At 42.9% G+C, this 22,521-nt stretch overlaps 1 protein-coding gene across 3 annotated transcripts in view; it reads left to right on the top strand.

Moving 5' to 3' along the window:
• celf6 (CUGBP Elav-like family member 6) overlaps positions 1 to 22,521 on the top strand; it is a 168,208-nt gene that overhangs the window by 130,732 nt on the left and 14,955 nt on the right. For 2 of the 3 annotated variants that reach the window (XR_013935163.1, XM_080458449.1), the window contains exons 6-11: positions 7,540 to 7,713; positions 8,644 to 8,791; positions 11,166 to 11,315; positions 12,094 to 12,156; positions 12,748 to 12,828; positions 17,083 to 17,226. Coding sequence is in view for 1 of the 3 variants with exons in the window: in XM_080458449.1 (XP_080314575.1) it covers positions 7,540 to 7,713; positions 8,644 to 8,791; positions 11,166 to 11,315; positions 12,094 to 12,156; positions 12,748 to 12,828; positions 17,083 to 17,226 (760 nt within the window). In the remaining 2 variants the exon portion in view is untranslated. The remainder of the gene's footprint in view (positions 1 to 7,539; positions 7,714 to 8,643; positions 8,792 to 11,165; positions 11,316 to 12,093; positions 12,157 to 12,747; positions 12,829 to 17,082; positions 17,227 to 22,521) is intronic. The other variant, XR_013935162.1, reaches the window with a different exon arrangement.

A 22,521-nucleotide genomic window follows, 5' to 3' on the forward strand; every position in this document is an offset into this window, starting at 1 on the left:
TCCAGCATTAAGTCTTTTATAATATTATGGGACACTTGCAGTTCATCAGAACCCCATTAACTTTTGGCTTTTCTACATTCATTCATCCGAGCCCGGGTTTCATCTATTGAAGACGAGGGTATTTATCTTGATGTGTTGTGGGCTAATCTTATGCTGTCAATACTTGTTACGCCGCTGCTTGGCACGGTTGTGAATCAGATTGCTTAAGGATCATCAGACTCATCGTGCCGACGCAGAGCAAGCACGTGCTTGATCTCGTCTCTCTGGTGCAGACACACACTGACCACCTCACACACAATCACACATCCGCTGACATGTGGCTATAATGAGAGGACAAGACCTCACATGCAGCGCCAGAGAGTTGTGCAAATATCACTTAAATGTGCTCTGAATGTGAAGAGGCATAAAATATACAGCACATTAGTCATAAGTATGAGGAGGGCTCTGAAATGTAGGTAACTGTGTGCTGATCCAATTTGATATGCGGCACATACACAAATAGCATTATTTGTATTTATTTGTTTAGCCGAAGGATGAGTCCACGGAACCCATAACTCTTGTCAAAGGGCAGATCATTACCAATCGGAAACACTTCTCTGGGACTTCAAGGCCACCATAAACACTTAAGTATAAGAAATGATGAATTACAAAGCCTTCCCCTGCCAGTTTTTTTTTTTTTTTCTTTTTTGGAGGGTGTGCGTTGTGTACTACACAGCTGGACACACACAAGCGCGCTCTCTTTCTGGCAGACATCCGCACCTTCACACACTTCACTGATGTTCCGCAATAAATATTTACGGATGCTTCCTGGCAGCCAGATAGTGTCCTGGAAGCCAGATGTAATTTACACATCTTTTTGATGCCGCCTCATTTTGCATTACATTGAAGTAGTGAGGGCGAGAAATAAGAGGTGGAGTTGGTTTAAGTTTGTGTGTGGCTGATGTACTAAACTTTTTTTGTGGTTGGCAAGGCCCAACGGTCAAAATTTAATAAGCACTGGGCCATGAGCCAAGGAATAATCATGTTACAGACTGATCATGCACAATTATGATCGGCCTCTTAAAGAAATTCCATTATAATCAGGATATTTATCTCCTCCTCAAAATTTCTTGTTGACTCAATCAATAGAATATGTTTACATACAGATGATTTGCATAATTGACTTACGTGAGGCGAAGGTTTGGTTTTGTTTTTTTGCTTTCCTTCAGGGAAAAGCTTGCTACTGAGTGCATTGGTTATGTCATCTTGTCCTGTCATCCGGGCACAGTTGCATTAGGTTGGGCCATGGTGCCACCTGAGGTCTGCTGCAGATGAACTGTCCAAGGCAGCATATGGAGCCCCAAACAGACCAGAGGCAGATCAAGAGACATCCAAAAGTTCATTAATAATCTATATTATCCATATCTCTCTCCCTGCACCTGTTATCCTCCTCTCCCCAAATCCAACTTCCTCTCAAATTAATAGGCAAGGTGGCCATTAGTATCCAACCAAGGCTTCGGTACCGATGGGGAATGCAGTTAATTTGGATAATATCACTGCCACATGTCGTCAACAACAGACTAACAGGAGGCAGGATTCAGAGAGTGGGCCGCTCTGCTCACTGCCTGCTGCCAGCTGTGAGGTCTGGATGAACCTTGAACAAAGAGTTGTCTCTCACTCTGTCTCTCTTTCCCCCTTAATGTTCCCTTTACAGCATCTGTGTTACCTGGCACACAATCACATGCCATAAACAATACCTGCCCTGGAATACACTGGCCCAAAATGAAAGGCTGTAATGAAGCTTAAGGGCAAGGGACGCCACTGAAGGGCATGTGCTGATGGATTGGGTCATAGCTTTAATTGATGTTTATCACGGACTGCAGGTGCTTCCAAAATAAACTTAAAAGGTGATCGAGCACGGACGGGGTTGCTCGCTGGTTCAGCTGGTGAATTTACTATATGGCTGCAGAGGCACAGGTGGCAAAGCGTCAAATGGCAAAGCCAGGGGCAGGCAGACAACGCCTAGCAAATTGCAGACATTGTCATGTATGGTGTCACAGCGTGGCTGACAGGACCTGTGGAGCTTGCCGGTGTTGGCAGCAACAAGAGTGCATGTGTGTGATACTATAGTCCCGGATTAATGAGAGATAAGACCAAGCCAGAGAACACTGTCACTGAAACACACAATTCATCAAACGAAGCACACAAGTATCACAAAATGTCAGCAGCATTATAGTTGACATGCTACACGGAGATGGCTTTTTGCCGCACTCGTGTACTGTGGTTAAAAAAAAAAAAAACAGTCTTTTCATGTACAGAATTGAAAGGAGAATATGACTCTGAATGACAGTATTCTTACGTGTTGTTGAGTTTGATGCAGTGTGCTCAGTAAACGCGGGAGTCTGAGGCGGGAACGGAGGCCAGATCGAGACGCCATCATCCACTGCTAATGAGAGACAGTCCTCCCACGGGGCGAGCAGAGGAGCAGCAAGGTTCACAAAGTGAAACATGACACTCAGAGGGGGTCGATCCAATTACAAAACAAACTTGTTATGTTGTTTTCAATTAATTTCTTGCAGATTCGCAAATTGATATTTTAGTCTTTGAAGACCCGGAGTGCAACACCAAGTAAAGCCACTTTTGTGTGTTGGTGGCAGTGTTGACTGACTTTAGCATTCTCATTATCGTTGACAATTTGAATTCAGCTCATAGAAGGCTTCTTTCTTTTTCTTTTTTTTTTAAATACACTCCTGTAAAATGGACTTGCTTGGACCAACAAGTTGGGAGCGCTTGAGCATAATCTCACTCAACATGAGTCACAAATGGCAGATTGACGCAGTAAAGTTATACAGTATGCTACATTAGTATTATTGGATGCAAGTCGATAAGAATGTTCAGTATTAGACTTAATGTCTTTACCGAGCAACAGCTGTCTCCAACAGAAGAAAACTACAGAAAAGACTCAAAATCTTAGCATTTATGTTCTTAAATAATAATAATTATTTTAGGGGGGGGGGGGGGGGGGGGGGGGTTGCAGGGTGAGTGTTGATAATGTCATTTGCAATGGGCGTTTGCATAGTTGTGTACAGTTTTCTCTCTCATCAAGGTAATTAATAGCAACAGTCGGTCAGTAGCTATTGTTTTCTGCTATTTCTTTGACCAATACATTCTCAAGATGCTCCCCACACCACCTTGTGGTACAAAGTGGTCTCACACATACACGCACGCTCACACATTATATCTCCTGCTTGCTGTCGCTTTTTTTCCCCTCATTCATGTCATTTAATGACTATTTAAAACAAAAAGCACAAAAACATACATAAAGGCATATGGAACTGTAAATAGGACTTTCAACTGGGCTGAGACCACTCTAAAAGACTCATTTGTTATTCAAAAGTAGCAGCAACACGTTGAAAGAGGAAGAAAAGACGGTTCATTGCGTATTAGTGGCTGATCATTAGTACACCTTTTGAAATGTCAGGTGTTTTTCCTCATCATTGAAGATGTTGTATTGCATTATTATAAGCCCCTGTAGAGGAGGGTATTTGAGTATCTGTTTACCTGTTGGTAGACACTTAACACTAGTGTCTTTGTATCGCGGTAATGCAGAGATAAAAGCGTAATACCATTTCACTGTGTAGTTGAGTTCTAATCCCTCAATTACTGTTGTGTATTTTCTCAAGCACACATTCCTTGGCCTATACAAAATCCAATATGGGAGATTTTCACAAGTCAAGTGTGTTGTTCAAGAAATTAGATTAGTTTTTGAACCTGTGACAAATTCCTTAGTTGTACCTGTCAAAAGTGAAGGCTCCCTGTTGGCCCTTATCAAATTCGGCGAATTCATTTTCTCTCCAGGTAGAGGAGTCATGCTGGTCGGGGTTATTATTCTGTTTGTTTGTCAGCTTGTGATTTTCTGCTACCGGTGAAGAATGGCTGCTTTGCATCCAGTACTTGTTGTCTGCCACCACCTGCTCCTTCATTTTCTGACCATATACTGGTCTTTCTTTATGTGGATAGAAACCCTTGATCCGAGCGAGAGGTCACCCACGGAAATCTGCTTTGTAATTAGGTCTCAGATCTCGCCTGCTTCAGATGTGAGGGTATGAATTTTTCCTCTCGAGGTGTAAGGATAAAACAACTTTTTTTGTTGTTTTTCTTTTTTGAGGGGATATTTTGGCTTTTATGCTATGAAAGTCAGAAATACTTGGCTCTCACATGAGTGGCGGTGCTGACAAAACCTGCAGAGGCTGTTGTAGTGCTTTAATGCTTCTGCCAAGACCATTCAGTGTAGACACTGCAGAGTGGGTCTCGTCCCATGCTGTCGTCTCGAGCAGAGCACTCTGCTGGGAGGAAACCAGACCAGGCCAGACTCGCCTCATCTTGAGTCACGGTGCAGCGACTACAGGCTGCCGCGGGCTTTCACAGTCCTGCTGCTCAAAATGCATTCTTCATGAGGTATTAAATGAATATAAGAACACACAGATACACAAAGCAGAAAATGAATGTAATCTAAATGCCAAGCCCCTGTGCTGTGGGCAGACTTGAACAAGAACGCTGGAGGAAGATGTTTGCTCAGTGCCAGCCTCATTAAATTCAACAGCCCAGTCCCTTCGACTGGCCTGCAAAGTTGAGAAAGAACAGCAAAAGGTCAGGAGGTGGAATGAAATTAAATCAGAAAGGGAAAAAAAAACAACAAAAAAAAAACGGTGCCGTTAACGCCGGCATGTTGGAGTATTGATTTAACTAATTGAAATGGCATCAAGGGAGAAACACCAGATGGGTCTCCTCTGGCCTGAGGTGGGGTGCTGGCTGGCTCTGATAGGATCCCATCTGAGACGCACTGTCCCTGGGGCCCATGCTGATGCTTTTCTTCATTCCAACTTCCTTCCCTCAGTTATCTACAGCCAACACATTCTCTTGGATGTGTTAATAGAATGTTTATAAGACACTTTTAACATGGGCGATTTGAAAAGCTTTGCAAGAAACTCAAAAGACAGGATTTGGTTCGAAAATAAACAAAAGCAATGCACTCTGTACATTAAAATTATATGCAGAATGTCAGTTCAGACATGCAGACAATTTAGCATTTCAGGTGGATGTCTGATAAAAATGAAGCAGAATCAATCTTCAGTGTTGTTTTTAAGCAGAGGGAGCATACATGTACAATACAATGCTAGTTTAAGCTGCTCCAAATCAACAAAAAAAAGGCAAAGGGACCACCGTGGTAAACTGCCTTCTCAATGATACCATCACTTAGCTGCTCCTGTTTAAAATTTCATGAAGCAGTTGCAAAAAATAAAAATCAAAAAAATAGGCCACACATTTTGTATGAATTACTCTAAAATAGCATGAAAGCAAGGTTGAACTATAACAAGATTCAGACTGTTTTTGTTCAGTGTCTAAATAAACACTGGTATTCTGCAGTGGCAACATTTTGCTTTTCAGTGCACACACATGTTTGTTTTTACGATTCTTTGTTTGGGTAGTACAGCCTTTGGAGTGTGCCTTCTGGAAAAGACGACTCAAACGTAAGCTCAGACCGGTGGAGCCTTTTTAGTCAAACCTTCGTCCACTGCAGCTTGTTCTTGGGTCACGTGTATTCAGGCACCAGGAACAGACGCACTGTCCATCACTCACACTGGTCAGCCTAATCTTTTGCTGTCACAGTGTCCCCTGCAGTACACTGGCATTTTTGATTTTCACACTCCAAGAAAATATGGAAATCTAAATCAAAGCCTGAATTTGTCCTGACCCTGTCAAGATGAGACATTTTGTGAGAGATGAATCCAAGTTGTGATTATGGAGTCCTTTTCTCCCCGTGTCTTTGCTTTTATGATCTTACTAATCATATCCTGACTGCCCCCTGGCTGTCTCTGTCCTTCTGTCCTGGTGGTGCTCCGTGCTCTTTCCCAGCATGCACTGCCTGTAATTAAATAGGAGCCTGGTCCTCTTGACAGTGTCTATAGTTGCTTTCTGTGCCTGGCAGCCTCCTCGTCCTCCTCCCTCTGTGTGTCTCTCACTCACACACAGACACTCCCTCGCTCCCTCTCTCATGCTTGGATGTCACATGAGGAACTGACTCTGGTCTCTGTCTCTCAAATGATTTAATTGGATGCAAACTCAGGAGCACGGACATCAATACGGAACTATATCTGCCATAAGGCAGAGCCATTAGTCAATACTTTGCCCTCTACACGCCGAAGGCTTTTGTCAGACCTAATTACCCAGGACTATATTCAGTGGAGCTTCACCAGTGGGGGACTGGGACTCCTATGGGATCTGGTTAGGATCACAGTTCAGTCCCAGTGTATACAATGAAGTTGGAAAGTTCACAAAAGCGAGTATCACTCGCTGTTCTCTTCTATTTAACACTGACAGCTAAATGACCACAGTCATGAGAAGTGCATATTTAATTCCTCTGGCCTCCTTGGATAAGAGCTATTAGGAATTAAAACGTAGACTTCACTGTATACTGACGATCAAAAAAAAAAGAAGAAAATGTCTCTAACATGTGGTTACGCAGTAAATCAATGTTCATGTTTTAAATGCAGGTTGTTACACTCATGCACATGGGTTTCTGTAACTAAAGCTTTTTACTTTGTTGTGGGTCATTTCTCATGGGAAACCCACACATGGCGAGAGAGCTATTTTAATCCTTACAATGAAACATGCATATTCAATGCCAACCCTGTTTCTAAATGGCCTAAATAGTCAGATTGATGGTGTTCAATATGTTCAAGTAATAGCAGAATTTCAGGTGAAAAATGTTTCCCTCCTCATAAAATATGCACATTTTAAATGTATTACTTAAACCATTCAGCTCCTTTTTTCAACAAACGCTTCAGTGATATAACAATCAGAAAATGTTTGTGTAAGAATTGTTCATTTTTACAAGTTGAGAGGTTTACTTACTGTGTGTAAAACCAGGAGTATTCTTTGTCTGTAAAGGTGGACGCTAATCCAAACATAGAGGTCATATCCAGGATTTGCAGTTATGAGTTTTATGCAGAATGGCTGCGGCTGTAACAGGACCAAACTGATGCTCCAAATAGCACATCGGGTGGTGAAACTTTTACAGCAACTTTCAGCTTTTCTGACTTCCCTAGCACCTCTTAGCCCCTTAGTTGTTATATCAAATGGTTTTCAACCAGTTTTCAACCAGACACTAAATGCACCAACTTTAAACCACATTGCACTGAATTTGAATTTGGACACACAAATTAAAAAAAAAACTACAACATCGATTTTGATGAGTTACTTTCAGAAGTATATTTTTTTAAATTGGATGCAATGATTTGTCAAAAGATGCATATTGTGACTTGGATGCTGGGTAAAATGAAGCAACAATTTAACTTTGCAAATCAACAAATTTGCAGATGACACTATTATCTGTCCACACTGAGAAAAAAAATGTCAATAAACTTTTTAGGAGTAGGCTTGTTATTGGCACAAAGGCATAAAATAAATGGAAAACCTTGATTTATGTGCAAAGTTATTTCTAAAGATGCGTCCTAATGTCCATCTCTAACTGTCCTTTGTACATACGTGTCCCTCAAGGGTGCCTCGTCTAGCCTGGTGGTCAAATTTGCAGACACCGATAAGGAGAGGACCCTGCGCAGGATGCACCAGATGGCGGGCCAGCTCGGCATCTTCAGTCCCATGACCATCCAGTTTGGGGCCTATGGCGCCTACTCTCATGCTGTAAGTCTCAGCCCGGCGGGGGAGGAGACGGTGAGCTTAAAAAAATAAAAATAAAAAACTGTTGTGATTTGAGGTTTGAACTCACTTTTTCTCCCACTAGGAATGCGGCAGTCCCAGCGAACAGCTCCTTGAGTGATTCACACTATTAAATGGCTGTTAAGAATCTAAAATTATAGCAGCTGAAGCTAAATACAAGTCTGCACTGCTTTTCCAATTGTGTGTTTTTATCCCTTCATTTGTCCAGGTGTGCTGCTTCTCATGTATCCTCGGCACTTCACAGTTTTAACTTGCAGCATCCACTTCATATTTCTATTCCCACATTTCTGGCTTGACCTGTGAATTTAAACTGTCGAACGATATCTTCCTATTTTAACATTTCGTCTACACATATTACCAATATTTCCTTTTTACTCCTGTCGAGGTACACGTCATTACCAAGAACCCGCACCCTTTCACCCCCTTCCTCCTTCCTGTCAGCCCACCACACACCCATTTCATCTTCACACATGAAAGTCACAGCCTGAGTTAGGAGTCTGTGAGATTTTACACTCACACAGTAGCTAACAACTTCACCCTGACAGGTGAGAATCGCCCACTCGCACACAATCTCTCGTCTAACTGGAGCTGCTGTGGTCCCCCTTTTTCCTCGCTCCTGCATATACATATAGCCACAGTGCATATGGATATACATAGACACCAGCTTCCTAACCCCTGCCATACGGCTTTTATCTCGTGTCAGTATAATGAGCACGGGGCCACAGCGGTCTTACAGTTGCCGGGAAGCGAAGCTGCAGGGCAACACGGAGCACTCTGTTCGAGAACAAGGCACGGGCCAAGCAAACAGAGATGTGAGAGTAAACATGCTCTGATCCTGCGGCTATTTCACCCTCCTTTTCTTTTTTGTCCTTCCCTCCGTCCCTCTCACCATCCACCTCTCCCCACTGCTCTTTAATCCTACAGCAGATGATGCAACAGCAAGCAGCCCTGATGGCGGCGACACAAGGGTCCTACCTGAACCCTATGGCGGCCATCGCCGCTGCGCAAATGCAGCAAATGGCAGCTTTCAATGTCAACGGTCTGGTGGCTACTCCCATGACACCGTCATCAGGTACGCCGGCATACACATTCGACCGGTTGTGCCTCCACGATGGTGAGGCATGTGCAGACACACTCTCATGCGGGGACTTCTCACCATTTCTCACTGCTGCCCTGGAACATTTTCATCATTAACGAGAATTATAGAAGCAGTGGTAATGTATTCATTCAAGGCCTCTCTGCCTTTGCCCTTGTTACATTTTTTAAGATGTAGGCTCAATTTTCTGGGTTGAAGCAGACACTGAATTAAGAGGAAGTGAAGCTTTGTCCTGAGCAGGCATGATGGGAGAAGATGTGCAGCATGCCTTTACACTCATTGCCAGCCACATTCTGGTCTTTCTCTCTCCTTGTCTCCCTCTTCCTCCTCCTCCTCCTCCTCCTCCTCCTACTCCTCTCGCACATTATCTCTCCGTGTGTCTGTCACTCTCTCCCTCTGTGTCTCGGTGACAGTGTGTGTTTTCTGGGAACACAGCCAATCCGATGACTTTGGATGCAGAGTCCTTGGCTTATACAATATAAGAGCAAAGATTTGTGCAAGATAATCCCAGACCCCGGTCTGAACTATCTTTTTGGCCCTTGTCATGAGGAGCTTTGATGGTTCGACACTAAGTAGGCAGACCGCCTGAAGGCAGGGTCATTGCAAATGTATTAAATAAAGTGACTTGATGCTGTACCTGGCATTTGTAATCCACAAGGCCTACATATTCCAGGTAATGCCTATCAAACATAATCCTACATGACTTAAATGCCCTTCACCTGGATAAGAAAAATAATAAAAATCCATCAGCACAAAAGGGCACTGACAAGGTGACAGGCCAGGAATATCAGTACAAGGAGGAAAGGTGCTTCCAAGGGAAGACTCTGGTCCCTATGGGCATTAGAACATTTTTATATTCATCATTATGATCCAAAATCACATTTGTGTTGAATAATAGTAAGTATTTACACTTTTTTTGATGAAGTTTTGCACATAAAGTTAACCAATCAAAGGCTAGTTCTATTGAACAACTTGCCCCTGGTTTTTGCCCCTCTTCAAAAGGTTTTAAAGAGTATTGGGATAATGACTTAAGTTCCCACCTCGATACAAAGAAAGACAATCATGAATAAAAGAAAGACATTTTTATTTACCACATGAACATATGTGGAGCAATTTGAATGACAGGAAAGAAAAAACATTCAGCAGATAGTTTCTTCATAAAATGACTGATTTAGAATCGTGCGCAGGCATATTGATCTTATGTGGCTCATACTAGTCCAACAGTGATACCAAATTGTTGAAGAATTCACCAGCATGCTGTTTATTGAAAGCTGTCGGTAGCGGTTGCCAGTGACATAGCCTCTGGGGTTTGGCATGATAGATAGCAGTGCTTTCTGGAGAGCTCAAACCAATTGCAAGTCTAAGAATTTTGTTGTAATTGTGCACTATAAAAATTACTGATTCGAAAGAGCTAAACTGCTCCTTTTGCTCATTCTGCTTTTTACAAATAAGATTACCATTCTGTTATTGATCTGCCTTGTGCAGACTTGTCATCTTAAACATATCTGTCGTATATCACTTTAAAATGTGGCTCTCCATGTAACATGATTATCAGCCAGGACACATTATACAGTGTAATGAGATCCAGTATGATTCTGCCTTTACAAAGATAACCATTCGGCTTAAGTTGAATGATGTGTTTTTTATCGTATTTGCTTGTGTAGTTGAGCTGAATTGCGACATTGACAGGTGTTTCTAACAGTTTGAGATTTTGGTGGTAAAGACAAGAAAGGCATTAAACAAGCCATTGGCTCAACCTTCACATGCACACACAAACTCAACTATTTGAGACTTAATAAAGCAATCATATAATTTTGCACAAGATGAGTAGGTGAACTACATGTATATTTCTACAGCTTCGGTAACATTTTAGCCATAGGGTGTTTTTTGTTTTCTTGTTTTTAAGACAGGCTCAATGTAATACAAATCTGGGATAATTTTGTACCTTCTAAGATGTAGTTATGTAGCTAAAGTGACAAAAAATACCCTTTTAAACCAGGACACAAAACGAAATATTCAGAAAGTCAGAATACCACCTTTATCATTTTGCATTTCTGCAGTGGGTGAGTGCTTTTCCCTTTGCATCGCCTTCAATCAGTGTGTTGATTTGAGCAACTATGCCTTCACTTCAGGTTGAATAGGTGCCAATTTGCACTAAGCTTCAGTGCACCTCAATGATGGGTCAAACACTCCATATTTGTGTCCATTAGGGGCCTGTTATCCAGCAGTAGAGGGGAGAACATGCACATTTCAGGACCAAAAAAGCACTCCTCTTGTACCTCTAATTCCGAGTATGTGGTATGTGAAGCCTGCATCCAGCAGTGACTGCAATGACTGTATCTATTTGCAGGCACCAGCACACCCCCAGGCATCTCTGCCACAGCCGTGCCCAGCATAGCCACCCCTATTGGGGTCAACGGATTCAGTGCCCTCCCGCCTCAAAGCAATGGGCAGCCCACATCCGAGCCCATCTACACCAATGGAATTCATCCTTACCCAGGTGAGACAATCCAGGTTTACATAAAGGAAACATGAGGTGTTTTTGTAGTTCTACTGCCTTGAGACTGTGGCTTTGACCCCGACAGCCGTTTCTGAATGTTTGATTATTCTGGCATTGTACTCAGTGTGAATAAAAACACCACCTACTTGCCACAACACAAGTTCAACATGTCAGTGGTGACAAATAGAATCATATCAGATAATACAGTCTGAAAGTTGACAAGAGTCTTTTTAACTTCACACCCCCTGTGACATCTTTTTCTGAATTGAACTGGAGCGTTTGAGGCTTGAGGGTCAATCAACAGCGTCTTTGGCAGATTTCTGAGAAGTCAGGCCCAGTATCATGATGAATCCATCAGTTCATCCATCAGTCAATTATGGTTAATTTGATGTGTCTCGGCCCGTCCTCAGCTTCTTAATGCTGTCTGGGACTGATTCCTGAAGAATTGACAGACACTCACTCCGCATTTCTGCATTATGCAAAGGCAGCTGCAAATGTAATGAACTACAAAGTGGTTTGTTTGGCATCGTGTTAATATTTGATGCAAACATCTGCGGCGAACCGGCATTTTGAAGAACTGAAAGATATGACAACCCAAATTTCTCCCACTCCCTGTGTGATCTTGCCCCCCGATGCTTCTCTCCAGCTAAGCCAATTTTCTGCCTTGCTCTTTAACATTCTGTCTATATCCAGCCTCATCTCTCACGTCTGTCTTCACCGTTGTCCACCAAATCTCATCCTCTTTCGTTTCCCTTCCTCCCTTTTCGTCTCTCTGCAGCACAGAGTCCAACGGTGACTGACCCTCTCCAACAGGCTTATGCTGGCGTCCAACACTACGCAGGTGATCTGTCTCTCCTACCTCCACTACTCTCTCACTTCCTCCATCTGTCCCTTTGCCTCCCCCCCTCTCCCTTTCCGTTTGTCACATCAGTAGGCACTGTGACAGGTAGAGATAGCCAGATGACCGGCCAATTTCCTCTTGGATTAGGCTACTTTACATTAGGATTGCAAAAGGATTTTCAGTTGACTTGATAAAAAAACCCCACACAAGAAAAAAAGAAAAAATCGTAATTCCAAAAGTACACTGAGAGCTGAGTATTTGAACCCGCCATAGCCTCCGACAAGAGATATGACACAGACCTCTCACAACCAGTGCTTTGTGTCTGACATCAGCTCTCATTAACACAATGTTAGTCTCCCTCTATTTCTTTGTGTGTCTACTTAGTTGAACTGCACCCCACTCCCCTTTTGCCGTTCTCTTTGTGTAGTGATCCACCAGCCGAACGAGCCCGGGCTCCCAGTCATAATGCAATTTATTTATGCAATGTCTAGAGGACGCAAATGAACAATGGAATAATGATTTGAGTTTTGTTGTGTCAAATATGAAAATGGAGATGTGAAAAATTCCACTCTGGTTCTCCCTTTGCAACAGCAGCCTACCCTGCCGCCTATGCGCCAATCAGCCAAGCGTTCCCCCAGCAACCAACCATCATTCCCCAGCAACAGAGGGAAGGTAAGAGCGAGCAAGCGCGCCCACCCAAGATAAAAGGTGATAATTGCCATGTTCCATTCTAATGTAGCTGCGCTGCTTTGAATTAGCGAGGGAGGGAAAAAGCTGGCTGGGGAAAATGTGAGAAAAAGGCTCCCCATTTAAAGAGAAGAACATTAGCAGTGAGATGGAAAGTTACTCTGTCATTATTCAAAAACTGCACTAATTCAAACTCGCTGCGTTGGACTGCTTAATCAGTCCATTACAATGTGTTTAAGTGGTTATAAATATTCATCAGATTAATTAGCTGCATGCATAATCATTTATTACCATTCCTAGTGTAGTGTTCATTCTTATGCCACAGCATCAGATGTAATAAAGCATAGGATATACTGTGATGGTAAATCATTCTTCTTGATGCCATTCGTCAGTCTCAATGATTCATCCATATGATTGTATGAGACAGCGTAGAGTGGCATGAATATTCAATGTACAGGCTTGAAATTGAGCGTTTTCAACATTGCCCTGAGGAAAAGTTAGTTTATGCTTGAATTTTGCCAGTGGTGTGGGAGCACGCCAGGGTCAACGTGCAAAACTATTTAAATGAAGATAGATTCACACACACACACACACACACACACACTTAGACACACATGTCAGCAGCTTATTCACTTTACATTCTGGCACAGTTTCATACAAGAGTCTCAGTCCTTAAGGAAGCTGCATCTCTCAGTGATACATTAGAACATTTTAATCAATAACAAGAATTACAGAACTTGTGGTAATGCAAACACTGACACACACACACACACACACACACACACACACACACACACACACACACACACACACACACACACACACACACACACACACACACACACACACACACACACACACACACACACACACACACACACACACACACACACACACACACACACACAGAGCTATTCTTGGTTGAGCCAGTGGCTTGTCTGAGTTCTGGCCTCCTCTGGGTTTTGGCTGCAGTCCCAGCCTGTCTCAGTCCACTGCTACTGTCTGCAGTCCTGCCATTTAACAAGAGACATCTAAACCTGAAAACACAGTCACAGTCAAGCCTCAGCTTCAGCCTCCCAGTGAAAGTTAACCATTTCCACAATCCGCCCTATCAGGCTGCGCCTGCGTGTGCATGAGTCAACCAACAAAATCCTTCCAAGTCCCAAACTATAATTTTTAACCACCATACGCTTTGAAAAAAATGTGCTCTTCTTACTTTGGCAGAGCATCTTAGACAGCGCGGTGTTTCAGTTTAATGGTGTATTGCAACTCATTCTAGAGCAGCAAATGTGATTATGCGCTGCATCACAAAGTAATACAGTTCTGCTGCTTTACCCAACAACTGTGAAGGAAAAGTGCCTCACACATTAATTGTCATCCTGAAGTTATTTCCCACATCTATATTTGGTCACTTTGCTCAGGTCAAAACTTAACGTAATTTGTTTACAATAATAAAATTCACTTTGAGACTTCAATTGAGATAAACGCATCACCACTAAGTGTAATTGAATGGGCAGAAACAGTTCAAGGCGGTACAAGGTGAAAAGCTTGTTGCATGATTGAAGTCTGTGCGTTCGTGTTTGTTTGAAGTGGTAACAAATAAACAGGCAGATGAGATTTAGCCTCGCTGTCCTCGTTTGCCGAATTTGCGAAGGCTGTGATTCGTTTGCGACGTAACCTTGAAACAAGCCAAGAGATAAGTAAGAAAACTCTGCATAAAAGTGCCCATGCACTAACTAGAGACTGTTTTCATAAACTTTCATGTACTTTTTTTACTCCGCGAGAATATAAAGAAGCATTCGCCCTGTGAGCAAAGATGAAAAAAACATATTGCAATTAATTAGTATTGACAGACATTCAGGAAGTAGATGACCTTGCAAATCCTGCATGAATGATCAAATATCTCATACTCTGATACCAAAACAAACATTGGTGGCAACTGGCAGTGTGCTCATATGCAGCCAAAACACTCCAGGTAATGGACTTCTGTGCAGTGTCCTTGGTAGCCATTCCCACAGAAAACAAAAATGTTCATTTTTGTTGCACGCATCATTCATCTTCATCAAAACATGACACCTGCTTTAACTACAAAGCATCCCCAGCTGCCAATAATTTGGCGGGAGAGTGTGGATTGGTATGCCAGTAGCAGCTAACTCAGCCTCCAGCTGTAGTCTCAGACCTACTTGTAGTCTTCAACCACAGCAACATTTCGCAAAGTAACATTACTTGAGGCAATTTAACTCCCTCTGCAGTCGCACAAGGTTTTATAAAGATTTATACAGGTGAAACAGTACAACCAAATCTCCAAACCGATTTTGATAGTTGAACTTGCGTGGTCCATTTCAAAACTGAAAACTGAACACTGATTGGAACCAGTCTGCTTTGAATAAGAGCTGCACCGATTAGTCAAGATGCTCTAGTGCATTCAAATGTGTTGTAATAATGAATAAAATCACATATGCGTGATTATTTCCAATGTGATTTTATTATGGAATGTAAGTGCCATGTTGTAAGACCAAAAGAAAACCAGAAAATAGATTCTGTGCTTGGTAAAAACTTAGTTTGATTTAAAATGATGTACTTTTTTTTAAAGGTCAACATTCATAAGGTGATAAAGTAAAAATACATTGAAAGGCCAGAAATATGACAAATCTCACACTCACTCACCCATCCAGTTAAAAAGGACTTATCTCTTGACACAGCTGGTCGCACAGATTTTATCAAGTGTTGATCACCCAAAAATAATAAATAAATAAAGAGTTGTGTGTTAGTTGTGAGGGCAAACGTTGGAGCCGGCTCCGAAAACAACATATCTTGTGTCCTTAAGCCCCAGCTGTACGTACTCCATCAAACTAAATCGTCCCTTTCAATGGAGAAATTCACTCTATTGTTGGACGACTAAACCTAAAGAAACCAAAATTCAACATTTTGCTGTTGTTAAAAAGGGTATGTGTGTGTGTGTGTGTGGGGGGGGGGGGGGGGGGGGGGGCTCTGCCGTCAGCCTTTGTGTGTATGTGTGTGTGTGGTGTGTGTGTGTGTGTGTGTGTGTGTGTGTGTGTGTGTGTGTGTGTGTGTGTGTGTGTCTATCCGATGTAGCTCGCTGAGGCATAGCAGCACTACAGCCAGCCACCACTGCAGCGCTTCTTATCAGCCTTCTCACCAGACCCAGTCTCATCTCGTCATGCTATCACCCTGAGCAATGAGACAGGAGAGAAAGCTGGCCAGGCAGCCAGCTGCAACCTTACTGTCCCTGAGTCCATCACATCTCTCTCTCTCTCTCTCTCTCTCCTCTCTCTCTCTCTCTCTCTCTCTCTCTCTCTCTCTCTCTCTCTCTCTCTCTCTCCTCTCTCTCTCTCTCTCTCTCTATCTCTCTCTGTCTGCCGTTTTCTTCCTGTGTGTCCATGATTCGCTCTCTCGCTCTGTTTCTGCCTCTCTTCAGTTCATTCTTGCCTTTATCCTGATTGGCCTGTACAACATGTGGCAGCTGGGTGGATGAGTGTGGAGGGATGGAGAGAGATTGGAAGACAGTCCTACTGTCACACAGTAATTGGGGCAAAAACTTGGCTTATGTCTTAATATGCGCTCTGCCACCTCTCTCCGTTTCTCTGTGCTTCACTTTCACTGTATAACCATCTCATTCTCTCAATCAGCTCCATTTGTTTCCTCTGTCTTTATCTCACTTTATGCACTCTTACTTTCCCGACTCCTTTCTTCATTGATGGTCCTTGTACTTTCTCTGACGTAACAGACAGCTGTGTACATCATGAAGTTCCTCAGACTGTGTGTGTGTTGAGAGGCTTTAGACGAAAGAATGCAACAACTGAGTAAATGTGATCATACAGCACTTGAAAGGGGGGATTAGGCTGCGTGTACCCTACAAATGTTGCACTAACATTCGTGCCAACAGTGACATAGTGGTGTTTACACAGTTCCTGCATTGCAAGATTCTTGCCATGATTGCACCTCTTTCGAGCCATGTTATTGTGGTCTCTCTCTCTCTCTCTCTCTCTCTCTCTCTCTCTCCTCTCTCTCTCTCTCTCTCTCTCTCTCTCTCTCTCTCTCTCTCTCTCTCTCTCTCTCTCTCTCTCTCTCTCTCTCTCTCTCTCTCTCTCTCTCTCTCTCTCTCTCTCTCCTCTCTCTCTCTCTCTCTCTCTCTCTCTCTCTCTCTCTCTCTCTCTCTCTCTCAGCAGGTATCTCCTGTTTATGTTAACCGTCCTGTTGTCTTCCTCTCACCACCAGGGCCAGAGGGTTGCAACCTGTTTATTTATCACCTGCCCCAGGAGTTCGGAGACGCTGAGCTCATGCAAATGTTCCTGCCTTTTGGCAACGTCATCTCCGCCAAGGTCTTTGTGGACCGAGCAACCAATCAGAGCAAATGTTTTGGTAAGTAAACACAGACAGTGGAAGAAACACATCATCGGTCGGGGTACAACTAACCTCTGTCTCACGACGGTGTGTGTGTGTATATATATATATATATATATATATATATATATGTGTGTGTGTGTGTGTGTGTGTGTGTGTGTGCATTTATAATGAAATGGCAAAAGTCACAAGGTGGCTGTGTTTGGTAATCCTCCCATGCCCCTTGTTTCTTCTGCGCAATTAGTGTTTGCTTTTAGCGTATACTCCCAGTGTCTGTCCTAATCAAGCTGCAATTAACATTTTAAAAGTGGCGTTACATGCCACTGCACAGGGGGGGTGCGAGGAGGGAGATCGAATAGCGATGCTCCCTTGGTTCGTCACGCAGCTGCAGGAAGAAGGTGGGACTCTAATGGAAAGGAAAGAGGGGGGAGGCAGGTGGGTGATACGAGAGGGCCGATGCTGTAATCACTAGAAATCAAAAAAGATCGACCTCGCCATGAATCTGTCATCTATCTACTGACCCAAGCATCTTTCCACAATTGCCTTTCTATTTTATTTATTTATTTATTTTTACCACACACATATTCATCACCTTCTCTATCACAACGTTCCTAAGACAATTAGTATCCGTCTCTACTTCTCTGCGGTTCCCAGCCTCCATTACCCGAGAGAAAACTATTTTTTCCCAGACCCCCTGCAAAACCTCCAGCCGGGCAACCCAGCAGCATCCCCGCCACCCCCCTCCTTCTCCTCCCCCTCCCCTTCTCTCACCTCCCACACAGCAAACCAGTTCATCAGGGTGGAGGCGGTGCAGGTGGAATCCATGGGCTTAAAGAGATAATAATAGACTGGTGTGGGCCTCGCTGTTGATTCAGTTGGACAGCAGCACCCAGGAGACAGCAGAGGGAGAGAGAGAGAGAGAGAGAGAGAGAGAGAGAGAGAGAGAGAGAGAGAGAGAGAGAGAGAGAGAGCGACGCGAGCAAGCGGGCAAAAGAGACAAGAGAAAGACTCGCAGCATTGGCTTTCTTTCACTTTCTCTTCGACATGGCATGTCTATGAGGCTCCCTCTTCTTACCCTCTTCCCTCATCTGTCTATCTCAGGTCTCTCTTTCTCTCTATCCCTGTGTGTTCTCCTCTAAGCATATGCCTCACGCTATCACCATTCGTCAGTCAACAAGGGGGAAGGACAAAGGGGCGGTGACCTCATCAGTCTCACTGGCTTTTTTGCACAGCTAGTAATTAAGATCTTATTAGGGGAAGAAAAGGTAATTCAACCCATGATTTTTTTTTTGTTGTTGTTTTTAACTTGTGTGTCTATTTAATTTTTAATTATTATTTTTTATATAAGCCAACCCACACCTCTCTTTGTTGGACATTGATAAATTAGGATGAAAACGCTTTGGATTAAAGGGAATAGGTTATTAGATAACAGAGATTTTGGAGCAGTTCATCCTCAAAATGTAGAAGTTTAGCCTGATGAGGATAATCGTTTAGTGAGCAGACTGCACAGAGTAAATAGGTATAAAAGAAATAAAATGATGAATGGAGTTTGGATGATGTGTCAATTGGCCTTGATAATGCTGATGTATAGAGTAGATGGTTCGCTTTTCACTCATCTCAGTAGCAGTGGCCTTACGGTTAGCTGAAGAGAAACGGCTGATGGACGGATTGACGGATTAAACAGGGAAATTTCATATACGATTTGAAGACACTGTCCTATTAGCACAGCACCCTGCCCAAAATTATCCACCGTTACTTCTATAAAATGTCATCATCATCATCTAAAAACAGCAAACTGTATTGTTGCATCTGAGTACCTACAGAGGTTTAATATTCTGTTAATATTAATAACAATTTGAAACAAGCAGATACTTTAAGTTCCTTTTCATGGTAGAAGGTTACGAGCAACTTTCAGCAGAAATATCGATGTGGCCTCATCTCTTAGTGGCACAGGTGAACTGCACGCCTGGAGTTTGTGAAGAGATAATTAAAACACATCGCTCTTTGAGGTGGAGTGTTTACCAGAGAAGTTGGGGAAATCTGAATATGATTAAAAAAAAAAAGGTCACTGGAGAAGCACTCCAAGTGTATTCTGATGAAAAATGTAATTCTGGAGTAGGATTTGGAGAGGACTCTTGAGGGATGTATCACTGTCATTTCAGACAGATGTCGATTATGTGAGGTGCGTGTGATGAAGAAAACAGCACCTCAAACACAATTATTTTACAATGAAGAGAAACAGAACGGAACAGAGTTTTAAGCAAATTGACTTCTGAGATGAAGCCAGTTTTTGTGACTTTTAACGTATAATAAAAAACAATCTATGAAGAAGAAAATCTTTACTTCCCAAAGATACTCAGTGATGAACATTCCTCTATATCCAGAGCACGCTGTATTGACTTTTAAAAGTGATCAAAGCTCACCTTGTTAAGTGGAATTAGCCATTTGGCTTAAAAAATAAATATGAGGTCCTCTGAGAACAATATGACACGGCTCTGCTCTATAAACACGGTGGAACGAGATGCCGTTCACCAGCAGGCTCCTGAAAACTGGATATATACATTTTTTTTCTGCAGTTGTTTCACTTTTAGGTGAACGTTGTCTGTGTGCTCCAGAAGTGATTTATTTGTTTACTATGCAGACTCTTCACAGTCAGTAAATGTTTTTCTTTTAGAGTTATAAAGAAGCATATTTATCCAAGTCATTTAATTAAATGGACATGTGGCTATGTAATATGTAAATGAACAATTTATTGTAACATAAAATCAATTGCATCGGTGAAGTTTTTATACCGGCTCCCAAGGTGGAACGTTTCTTTCACGGTTGCGATCCCCACCTGTACATTCGATGGAGCGATGTTACTGCGCATGAACATCTTACCCCGATGATAAATAGTTCCTTCTGCTCATGCGTATGTAAACATACGCCATGTGGCGGCCCTCATAGTGGTATGACTCGGGGTTCGTATTCTAGTTTTATCGTCCATATAGGGAGGTTATTAGTAGGGATGTCCCGATCACACTTTTTTGCCCCCGACACCGATCCAATTTTTCAGAATCGAGTATCGGCCGATACCGATACTTTCCCGATCCGATACTTACATTGCTATTGCAAATATACTCAATAGTCTATTTTTGGAGCAACTAAGATGTCTGAAGCTAAAAGCACTATTGACAGAAGCTTTGTTTAGCTAGAAATTATTGTAAAACTCACTTATTGAATCAAAATTCTTCTCAGAATGACAAACATAAATGTTCTGAGGCTACAATGTAACTTCTTTGTGTGTTAAATTTCAGTTTCACTTAAAGCAGTATGAGAGGTTTGACCTGAATCGTCACAAAACATTTACATTTCAATGTGAATTATAAACACTTAATTCCACATCAAAGTGGTAAAACCTGTTTGACAAATGTCGTCTGAACATAGTTCTCTCAAAAACTTATTCAGAATATCCCAGTCTCCCTTCAAACTAGCGTAACCTTCTGGGTTATTTTTTTCGCCATATCGTTCCCCTGTGGGTACTTGTCCTTTATTCTAAAATCCTTTATTTTAAAATCCTTTAATTTAAAGCTTTTTTTAATTTAAGGCATTTTCTTTAGTTGTTGTTGTAAACTGGGGGTACATCCACACAACAAAAAAACTATCTTTTTCCTCCCTGGCCTTCCCCCAAAAGACTTCCGCCCACACCTCACTAGGAACACGGCTCAACACGAAGCTTAAGGGCATGTAGTACACATGCCAGGCCTTTAGGGGCGCTGTGACTCATCAAACACAACAAAAAGGCAGAAGAAGACAGACCACATGGAAATTTAATAGTAGACTTCTGCAAAGAAACACATAAACCACTATATATAACTCTAGTTTTATAGGTCTATGGCCCCGCTCTGCCTGTTTCTAGCTTCTGCAGCTCGACCGGAGGTTGTAGTCCGTGATTGTTGTAGTTATTAGGTGACGTTGCGGACCGCGTTCTTTTTTTTTTTTAGATCGGCGGGGTGATCGGCTGGATTTGTCGATTCCCGATCACTCACAAATCACCAATATCGGCCCCGATCCGATATCTACCGATCGGATCGGGACATCCCTAGTTATTAGTTGAGACTCCCCCCTGATCTCATCCGATTCGTCATCAGTCCACACCAATGTCGGGTTGTCACTATTTTGTTCACGTTTATAGCGTATTGTTCTCTGCACACATGTGTGTGTAGCTTCATTACCAAAACAGCTGAAGGATTTTATTTCAGAAACTACCTGTAACACTTTCTAAAATCTTGACAAAGAAAAATTACTGTATGTCTCCAATGAATTCCAACAAAGCCCATCATCAACCAAAATGTGCTCGTGTGACACAAGGTGCAAGCAGCTTCTGACTTTAATAGGTAAAAATCACACTTTAGCCGCGGTTCCACCGCGCAGTACGTGCCGGAGCGGGGCAGAGCAGGAGGGTACGGTACGGCAAAGCGCACCCAGGCCCAACTCTGTCACGTGGTCCTACCACAGAAAGTACGTTTAAAATGTAGGCATGGTTGTGAATGACGCAGGGACACGTCAGGCAAAGAACATAGAGCGCCCGGTGGCGGGCAGATTCACCTGACCGCCACTCTGCAGCCGTCCGAGTCGTGCTGTGTCTCGTTAACACGACACTAACTTTCTCATTGTAAACAGCACCGTACAGCTCTTGCTGAATCTCCTTCTCTCCTGTTACTGAGAGGAGCGTCTGCACCTCGTTAAAAGACCGCGGTGTTGTGTCGCACACCAACGTTTCAATAAACCCAGTTAACAAAACCCGTTGTTGTTTGCATACGCTGCTTTGGGCTCATTGGTTGATTTGTTAACTGGGTTCATTTAAACAACCAGTGAGCGCAAAGCGGCGTATGTAAACAACAATGGAGGGTTGACGGCCGATGAAATAATTAAATATTGTGGGCACGTCGAGACTGACGATGGTCACTATCACTCAGCAGACGGCTGCTTTGTCAGTCCTCCTTATGAGACCCGTTCCTCAGTGCTCGGTACCTCAATGGAGGGGTGACGGAAAATCCTAGCCGGTGGTCGCGGTTTTTTCCGTACCATCCACAACTTTTTCCATGAGTCCACGTGAAAACCCATCCCACCCCACTGTGGCACAAAGAGCGTGGTTGGACCGCAGCTTTTCTTTCTCTGGGAGTGGTCAGCATTTGAGAATAAATAGATTTATTTCATTTTATTTTGCTCAGTCAGCTCCTGAAGTAGCTTTAATCGCTGTGAGAGGGAGAAGGATTGCAACCTGCCCCGCGAATCGCTCCCTGTAAATGGTGTACTGTATCGAGCTCCACG

The sequence above is a fragment of the Lipophrys pholis genome, assembly GCF_963383615.2.
Source record: "Lipophrys pholis genome assembly, chromosome: 2".
In the NCBI taxonomy this organism is placed as follows: domain Eukaryota; kingdom Metazoa; phylum Chordata; class Actinopteri; order Blenniiformes; family Blenniidae; genus Lipophrys; species Lipophrys pholis.